Source organism: Astyanax mexicanus, chromosome 22 (genome assembly GCF_023375975.1).
Source record: "Astyanax mexicanus isolate ESR-SI-001 chromosome 22, AstMex3_surface, whole genome shotgun sequence".
NCBI lineage: Eukaryota > Metazoa > Chordata > Actinopteri > Characiformes > Acestrorhamphidae > Astyanax > Astyanax mexicanus.
Window position 1 is genome coordinate 27,026,987 of NC_064429.1, and position 9,397 is coordinate 27,036,383.

The 9,397-nt window shown below is 32.8% G+C and overlaps 1 protein-coding gene across 1 annotated transcript; it reads left to right on the forward strand.

Annotated features, from left to right (window-relative positions):
* The first annotated feature begins 4,641 nt into the window (after window positions 1-4,641).
* Window positions 4,642-8,372, forward strand: LOC125786945 (uncharacterized). Its single transcript, XM_049470609.1, has 3 exons — window positions 4,642-5,477; window positions 7,145-7,219; window positions 8,020-8,372. The coding sequence occupies exons 1-3, from the start codon at window positions 5,093-5,095 to the stop codon at window positions 8,160-8,162; spliced, it is 603 nt and encodes a 200-aa protein (XP_049326566.1). The 5' UTR covers window positions 4,642-5,092; the 3' UTR covers window positions 8,163-8,372.
* Window positions 8,373-9,397: the final 1,025 nt, after the last annotated feature.

Sequence of the window (9,397 nt, forward strand, 5' to 3'; positions counted from 1 at the left end):
TGTGATGCTCCCTATTGGTCCCTGCGAGTATTACATTCATCGATCTCATGCAGAGGACTAAAAATGTCAAACTGTTCATTAATCTAAATAAAGACTGCTCTTGACCACAGCGGGGTCTATCTCTGTTTTTCCTTCGGCAAGGATGTAAGAACAAACACATTTCATCAATGTGCATGTTTTCCATTCCTAGACTTGATTACTTTTTCAATTAAGATAACAATTTAAGCGAGGGTGTAATAATTTTGGGGGAAATGTTATGACATTAACGAAAGACTTGACCATATGGATCTACTTTTCGCTTTATGAATAATTGATTTGGCTAAAGTACAGGCTACACGATCGATCTAGCAGGAATATATTTCTTGTGCATTTAATGCTTTCTATGAAGACTCAATACTGTTAGCGCAGAATTTTAAAATTTAAGCTAAAATAAACAGTAAAAGAGTAAAACATAATTTTTATGTTGTCAAACTTTATGCTTACTTTGTGTTTAAATTTTAAATGTGTCATTATCATGGTGAACCATAATAAAGCTACAGCTATAAATATTTTTAGCTCAATCATATACCTTGCCCCTACGTTTATTACTGTTTGATAAAATTTTAATCTGGCAGTTTCCCAGGCATTTTTTTAGGGGATAAGGCATTGCTTTTTACAGTTCCGATCTAGTGAGCACATGAATAAATACATCATTCTCAGCTGCCAGAATGCAAACATACATTAACAAATAGTCAAACAAAACAAAAAATACCGTTTGTTACATGATAAGAGTGGTTGAAGCTACAGCTACTAATTGTAACTATCAATCCTGCTTTGAATAGTGCAAGAGTTACACTGTGTATATTTTAATATTAGAGCATAACTGGGCTGTATTCCTTAAACAAACATAAGTCATCATTAAGTTTAGAGATGGGACCAATATATGTATTGGGTGTAATATTTATGTCTTTCATCAGGGCTCCAGAACATATATATATGTAGTATGTGAACCATCCCAAGGTTTTCTGTATGATGCCCCAAACTGAAAATTGTACACCTCAAATTAATATTATTATTTTTTTTACAATACTTTTTAACTGTGTATTTGTACTTGATTACGTGTACATAAATATTTATATATTGACCCAAGAGACGATTAGGGAGCTTTTCCCACATGCACCACATTGACCCTTCTCATTTTGCAGCATTACCAGCATGCTGACTGACGCTATGTTGAAAGGCAGGACTTTATAAAAACTGACTATATGCTAAAAATGTGAAAAAATAAAATAAAAAAAACATCCCACTCATATTTCAACCAGGAAGCAGTTTTTTTTTCAAAAGCTGCTTATAAGTAGCTTTACCACATGCAAATTCACAGTCCTATGCTATTTGTATCGTCCCCGGGACGGTGGAAAGGTGTTAGTCTGGAGCCCGGATTCACTTGTTGAATATTGATTGAACAGAAAGAGCTGATCCACTTTCCACTTTGTAACTTTTGCTGGACAATAAACCTGCCATAATGTTTACTTGAAACATCTCACTGATACAAATTTTGCTTTATCGCAATTATTCAAATCCAAATTGTTTGATTAATTCTTGACTCTTGCTTTTGTTACTGTACTTGGGATGTCCCAAATATGTTTATGGTATCTTGAGTAGTGATTAGCTGATACACATTTTTTCTATCTCGATCTGATTCTGATACACAGTTGCCGATTTCAATACAAATTTCAATACAAGAGCCCTTTTTATATTAATATTGTTGAAAATGACAATGTCTTTTTGTCTCATGTAAATATTGTTTTACTCATTTATCTATACCTTTTCATATTTTTACTCTTATTGTTCGTATTGTGCTTAAGCTCATTTCACGAGCCTGAAATAGACCACAAAGCATTTATTATAAGAGGAGCAAAAACACACAAAAAGTTTGTATTCTCAGGTAACTAAGCCTTACAGCCTATAACACTCAGGTCTGGTAATAAACAAACATTTTTAAGTTTTCAGGTTGAAGTGTTTAATTTAAACTTCATCGAGTTGTTCTGGCTGGTAAAATCATTCAACTTAATAATATTAGTTCTCCTGACTAAAACACAAAATCACTATTTAGAGTGAATGCAGTGAATTTAAATACATTTTAAAGTGATTTATCCGTGGCAAATGGTAAGGTAAAAGAATATATTAATATATTAAAATATTACAATGTTTTGTTTTACAAAACTGTATCTAGTTTCAAAATCTAGTATTGATATTGTAATCATTAGTTTGTGTTGCAGTGGTGTTTTCTTCTTTAATAAGATCCCAATGTTATGTTTGCATGAAAGAAAAACTAATGATCGAAAAAAAAGCACTCCCAAAAGCATTCTAGCACAAAGATCATTTTAAATGAATACTGCAAGTTTCCCTAAAACAGTGTTACTGTTTCAAAGGTGTGAGGCTTTCTTACATTAATTATATTCAAATTTAACAATTTCCAAGACTCAAGCTCATTGTTGCACTGTGTGTAAAAGTAAGCAGATAAATGGTGGTAAATGAAAAATATTGGCCGCTAGATGGAGACACTGTCTAAATTTTTGACCCAGCACATTTGCAGATCATCCATCTACTGAAGCATGATGCACTTAGCTCTTAGCTTCAAACTACAATTTAAGCTACAATCGAGAGCTGTGGTTTATCAGAATAGATCATCAACCAGCCAATGAACGAGTTTATAAACCAATGAAACAAGTAGCTTGGCCCCGCCCACTGCAAAAACACTGGAAAAACAATTTTAGTACTAGAGACACTGAGGCAAAGTAACAGCTATTTTTAATAATTTAATGTAATTTAGAACACTCTATTCATGTGTTTTACTGTTTAGGGATGGTTTATGAAACAAAAAGGTCAATATGAAATATAAAATACTACACACAGGCTTCCAATGCAATGGAAATAAAAATTAACTATTAAATATTTTAGTTAATTCGATGTGTTTGCTATATAGATTTTATAGTAGAATATTACAGTCGTCTTTCCTGTCCATTACAGACTGAAAAAAAGCATTCTTGCATTTCTTCCATCACTGGAGATAATTCAGGTCCGAAAAGGATATGGAGCAATTGAGCAAAAGTATACTTTATTAATGTTTCAGACATTTTATACTAAATAAAGAAATGACTGATTTCCCAACACACAACAATATAAAAAAACATTTCAGTACCACAAACGCAATGTTAAAGCTCTTAAACTCCAGTTGTAAGCCTTTAAAACATGCTCTGAATGTACGGCCACATTGTGAAACCCAGTAAGTTTGTTTAACTTTTAAAAATATGGTGAAAATGATTAGTGTATGCACTGTGTGTATAAGTAAACAGGTAAGTGCTGATAAAAAGAAAATACTGACCACTAGATGAAGATAAGAGAGTGATGTTCTGTATGTGTTCCTGTTTAGCATTAATGTCTTTAATATAACATTTATAATGTAAAAAAAAAACAACCAAGCAAAGTCACAGATTATAAATGCTACAAGAATGTTGTGTGCCTATTTCTTAATACAAAACGATATAAACATTTCAGCAACATAAATAATATAAAAGAAAATACATTTTTTAAAGCACTCACAGAAAAGTAGATGGTAACATAAACTTTATATCAGATCACGTAGTATCTATATTTACCATCAGCCAGGTTTACTGAAGGTAGCCTGGGAATGACTGCACACTCATGGTGAATCTTAGACATTTGGGGACACACCCAGTTATGCAAATAGGTTGTGCCAGAAGCCAATAGAAATCAAGGAATTAATGGAACAGAATTTAACTCAATGATCCCATTTGAATGTGGCCACTAATATTCACCTCAAAATAGTTTTTTTTGGAAATATCATTTTTTTTACATAAAATTATGGGTTTAAAGTGCAGCATATAGACTGTATCTCCAGCATCAGCTTACTAACTAGTCAGCACACAGTAGTAGTAATGCTAGTGTTTTATTGCCTAAACATGTTTACTGTAGAAAAACTTAATATTTAATACGGATTTATTTGTTTATTTAGCCTAATAATGTATTGTACTTTCTGATATTAAACGATTATCTTGGATAATTAGTTAGTTACTATTTTTAATCTGAGCTTTTAGCCGTTTACCTCTATTTACCCCCCATTCATTGTTGACTCACTCGCGGGGTCCCCTTAGCGGTTTGCAGTATTTTTTGCTAAAACAGAGGAAACAAACCAACCCAGTACAAGAAGAAAATAATCACTCTACTAACTACAACCTATTTCCTAAAAAATGGACCTCTACTAAGTCATAACTATGCGATACTTAGTCATTATTATATGATATTCTATGGAGCTGGCAAACTTAAAACCTATTGGTGCAATGCCTAATACCATGATCTTCCCATGATGCTTTGGGGTGCATTTGATTTAGTTTATATGATTTTAGTTGATATGAAAAGACATGTAGTTGGAAGATTGTTAAACAGATTTTATGGTTTTACTTTGTGTTTAAAAGATTGGTTTTCATATTGTTGGTTTGGTGTTCTTAGGCTTTTTTGAAAATTTGACCACTTACTGTCATGATGTAAACTAGATACATGCTGTGCCTTATATTGCTTTCGTCTACCATAATGGGGTAAAGATAAAGATGTGGATCTTGCTAAGTCATATTACGGTAGCTTAACGTCTGACCTGTCTAATGTACACACACTGTTCCCACAATGATTTGAGGTGACTTTGAGTTATGTTTAGTTATTAAATAAAGACTTTTATTTGGAGGTTTGTTCAGCACAAGTTTTGTATTGTTAGTCTGTGTTGAAAAGAGATTTTTATTGTGGTTGGTTTAGTTTTTTATTATGAGCACTCACCATCCTGATGCAAACTAGACAGAGTTTAGGCCTTATATAGCCTCCATCTTCAACAGTGTGTTGCTAAATATGAATATTAGTTAATATGTCTAAAATTGCTGATGTAAATATTATTTGGAACAATATATAGGAAAAATTGTAATAATCTGCTGTTTTACGCATTCTTCATCTTTACCACTTGAGACCTTATACTTATATACAGTCTTTGCTTTACACCCATGGTCTAATTGTACTGTTTTAGCTTGCTAACTTAAATTAATGGTGCATGAAATCTGAATTGATTTCTAAATGTAGGTCCAATGGCAAAGGACGGCCACCACTGGAGGGCCTAAACATTGACCTGTGCTTGAAGAGAAGCGTGATAAACAGACATCACTACACAAGTACACAAGTACTGGCCTTGCCAAGGTTTTTGAGATCTCAACATAGTTCACTTGGAACTACTACTGCATTTCAGGGCAAAATGTTCTCCACACAATTGATCGTCACATTGCTGACCACATCCTTTATAGCACAGATCACTTTTACTTATGACCTGCAGGACACCATTAAGAAACTGAGAGATGAAAATGCCTACCTTCAACACAGACTGGAGAACATCACTCAAGCACTGCGTGAGCTGAGGAACCTGATCTTGGATCACTCGAAAGGTGGGTACCTATTTTTCATAATATATCAGAACCTTTAAAAAATGTTTTGACAATATTTAATAATAACTGTACTAAAGACTTTTTTTCCACTGTGTCTCATTTAGAATAAAGTGTAGTCATAAAGGTCTCTGTAGCCATATTAAAAGGTAACAACAGTATGTCCTGTATAAAAAAAGGTAACATACATCTCACTGAAAGATAGAGTGTTTAGCTGTCTTGTCTCAAGCCTTTATATTGGACAAAGCTATTTTGTCCAATATAATATAACACTAGATTAATCAACTTTGATTCAGACATGATTTGGTGCCTTCTTACCTCAGAATCCTGTCTACACATCATTACACAGCATTTTGTTACATTTCAAACACAGCCGAGGTACCTTGCATGTGCCTAAAAGGCCACAGACTCCACACTGAAAAAAAGTGTAACAACCAGGTCATTGACTTAAAGTGCATTTTTATGAAAAATATTTTTTTCTTAGTTTGCCTGAAAGCAAATCCATTCCCTATTAAAACAACTTAAAATAAATTATTTAATTCAAATAATTCTTTTAACTTCATTTAAGAGGTTGACATCACCTGACATCACATCAGATCACTCCTCCTGGAGTTTTTCTGTCAGTCAGTCTTACAATCTTCCCATTGGTTCCTGTTACCACTGAAGGTGTGGTTATCACCAATCACACTGGAGATAACCACACCTTCACCACTATTACACATAAAGGGCGTGACCTCCCTCACCATCATTGTGAAGTTGTTCTCCTCAGGGTAACAACTAATCTTAAGGAAGGTTTATACAATGGCTCAATGCTTAGTGTTGTAAGCTGTAAGAGCAAGTTGGTAAAAAAAAAATGTATAGGTTTTATACTTGTAGCTGTAAAAAACATAAACAAACAGTGGTTGAAAAATAAGTTATGGGCAGCTTATGAAATTTATTAACAAATGAAATTATTTAATTAGTTTATTTAAAGGGACAGGTCCACTGGGGCAATGGCCCCAGCTGAGATTTGATTGTAAATGCATGTAAATTTGGTAAGATGTATATGGTGTTAACTTTGGGCCAAAGGATTTACATGAAAATATAAAATATGCAATAAAAATATATACATATAGACGCTAAAATGAGATGAGCTGAAGAGATTCCAGGTGCAAAATCTTTAGCAGCAAAATCCACAGAAAATTCACAAAAACACAAAAATGATGGCAAAATAGGCAAATAATTTTCAAATAATTGCAAATAATAATAAAATGTATTTAAAAAATAAGTATTTGACATTATTTCTGTTTTGAATTTGCATCATACAATTTTTCCTTTTAATTCTTAAAACTTTGATTGCAGATTAAATTTTTTTGTACAAAAAATTCCACCACTGCATTTCATGTCTTATTGTTTTAATTATTAGATTTATGTTTTGTTCCTGGAACCACATTGTTGTGCCTCATCATTTGATTGTAAATAGCTGCGTTTTGTATATATATATATAACTATATAAAAATATATTACTATATGAAATTAATAACACAAATAATTGTTATTATTGTAGTTTTAGTTCAATCTGTTAGCTGTTATATTTTCTTAATATTGCTTAAAAGTGCTAAATACCATCACAGTAACAGGGTTTTGCCCTAAAATATGTATAATGGTCTTGTTTCTTTTGGTATTTACAGACGGAGGATTCTCAGGGACCAGTGTAGACCATAAGACTGAGCAGCTGCATGCCTGGAATGAATGGATTCGAAATGGTAAAATCTAGCTTCTTTAATGACATACATCTCAGATGAACACCCTGAAACAAAAAAACATGAGACCTGTTTTTGATTTATTTATTAAAATGATATACTTTTTAAAATGCAACCAATGCAATGTATATAATTAAATGTTTTAATTAAATGAGAACTAATTGCAAACCTCTTTCTATTGCTTTTATTACATACACTATGTTTATTTTTTGTTATCTTATTTATGTTTATTTTTTGTTATCTTATTTAAATGTTACTTAAATAATATAGCATCATATTAACTCATTTATCTTCTCTATTGGTTCTTGGCATTATTTATTTGCATAATGGGCGTGTCTCCCACAACTAACTCACCATCAGTGTGCAGCATTGCCCACTAGGGCTACTCTCCCTTGGGTAGTCAGGTTTATTTTGTATTTCAAATTTATATGTGATTGTGGTACTACTGTGTTGTAAGTTATAAATGCATGTCGCCATTTTTTCGTTGCATAATGTGACTTGACATGTTTACAAAGCGCTGCAACGAAGCTGGCACTCTGAGCTGGATTAATTTTCCTATATGCAGAGCCCTTCCATTCTCTGTTGAACAAAAACACACGCAAGCCTTGCCTCAGTCGAGAATAGGTTAACATTATGCGGCCAATATGAAATGCACTGGCAATCCTCTAATTTTTGTTTGTTTATTAACTATTATTTTAGTTCATAGCATTTAAATAATCTGCAACTTTATTAGCCTTTCTTAGCTTTTTCTTTCTTGATTTATTTAAAAGTCTCTGATACAGTCTTTTCAATTGTTTTCACAGGTATCAGTGCTGAGACGCATGTCATGTTGCAGCAGGCATTCTGTTGGAGTGATCTTCATAGCTCTGCTGATCTATGGCTGCCAATACACTTATGTCTTATTCTTCTTTCTTGCAACTTCTTGTTTAACTTCTTGTTAATTTAGCAGGAGTTCATAACTGTGTACACTGATTACAGCCTGTTTACTGGCCAATCAACAGGCCTAACATTTTTATTATTAGTTTACTGTTTGATCATTTGAATTTGTAGTATATTTAGGGTTTAGTGATTAGTATAGAGTTTTATATACATTTTTGCAATCAATGCTGCAATGTAAAAGTTTTGTAATTTGAATAAAAATATGGATAAAAAAATAGTATTTTCTCATGTGTTTACTGCTTCCTTAATACCAGCACTTGGTCATTTAAAAAAAAAAAACTTAGGATTATTAGTATTTCTTGCTGTACAGCACAGAAAACATCCATGATCCAACATGGACTGTTTTGCAGTTCAGAATGTGTCTTATCCTCTCTCTTGTGTTTTTGTCTTTATCTGTGATCATCCCAGTCTGGTGCTGAACCAGATTGTGCACCAGATAACGACTGTAGCAACATGAAATGTGAAACGGTTGTGGGCCATATCTCTTTTGGCGAGTTTGGCTGTTTGATGTTCCACACTGCAAACAACACATTAGCCAGCAGAATCCGTCTTTGTTCAGTTAATTAAAACCACCATCTTGCATAGATTAGAAATTGGGCTATTTGTTCTTTAATTTACATTTGATTGTGCTGAATTGATGGGGGAAAAGAAGTCAATTTACATTTGCAAAGATGTATGACAGGTGCTAAAAAGTGCTATTATAAACACCTGGTATAGCAGAAACATTTTCATTGTTTCATGGAATACGATATATTTTTTTATGGCATTATTGCATGCTTTTATCATTTGATAAGGCATACATCAGTCAGCACTGTCAAATGAAGATACATTTAACTGATTTAGATCTTTAGATCTAGTCGGTTGAATAGCACAATATCTGCATATTCCTGAACTGATTTTTTTTACTGATTTCTAGGAATTCTTTTAGTTAAATTGATAAGTTTCCCAACTCTAAAGTGAGTGTCAGTATCACAGTCTGGGTTTAATGGAGCATATTAAAATAATCAGTGGTCAGTGTGTCTAATGTGTTCTCTGTAGAACTCTAAAGCTTAGTGATGCACACAATTTTGGTTTGATGTTGGTTTTGACAAAAATCAGATGGATGTAGTTACCAATATTTATTACATTATATACGATTATTTACTAGTATGCCTCATGTCATAGGACAATAAATAGAAATATCATGTCACATGACTTTTTCCAAGTACAAGTACATGCACAACTTCTGAAAAGGAATTTCTC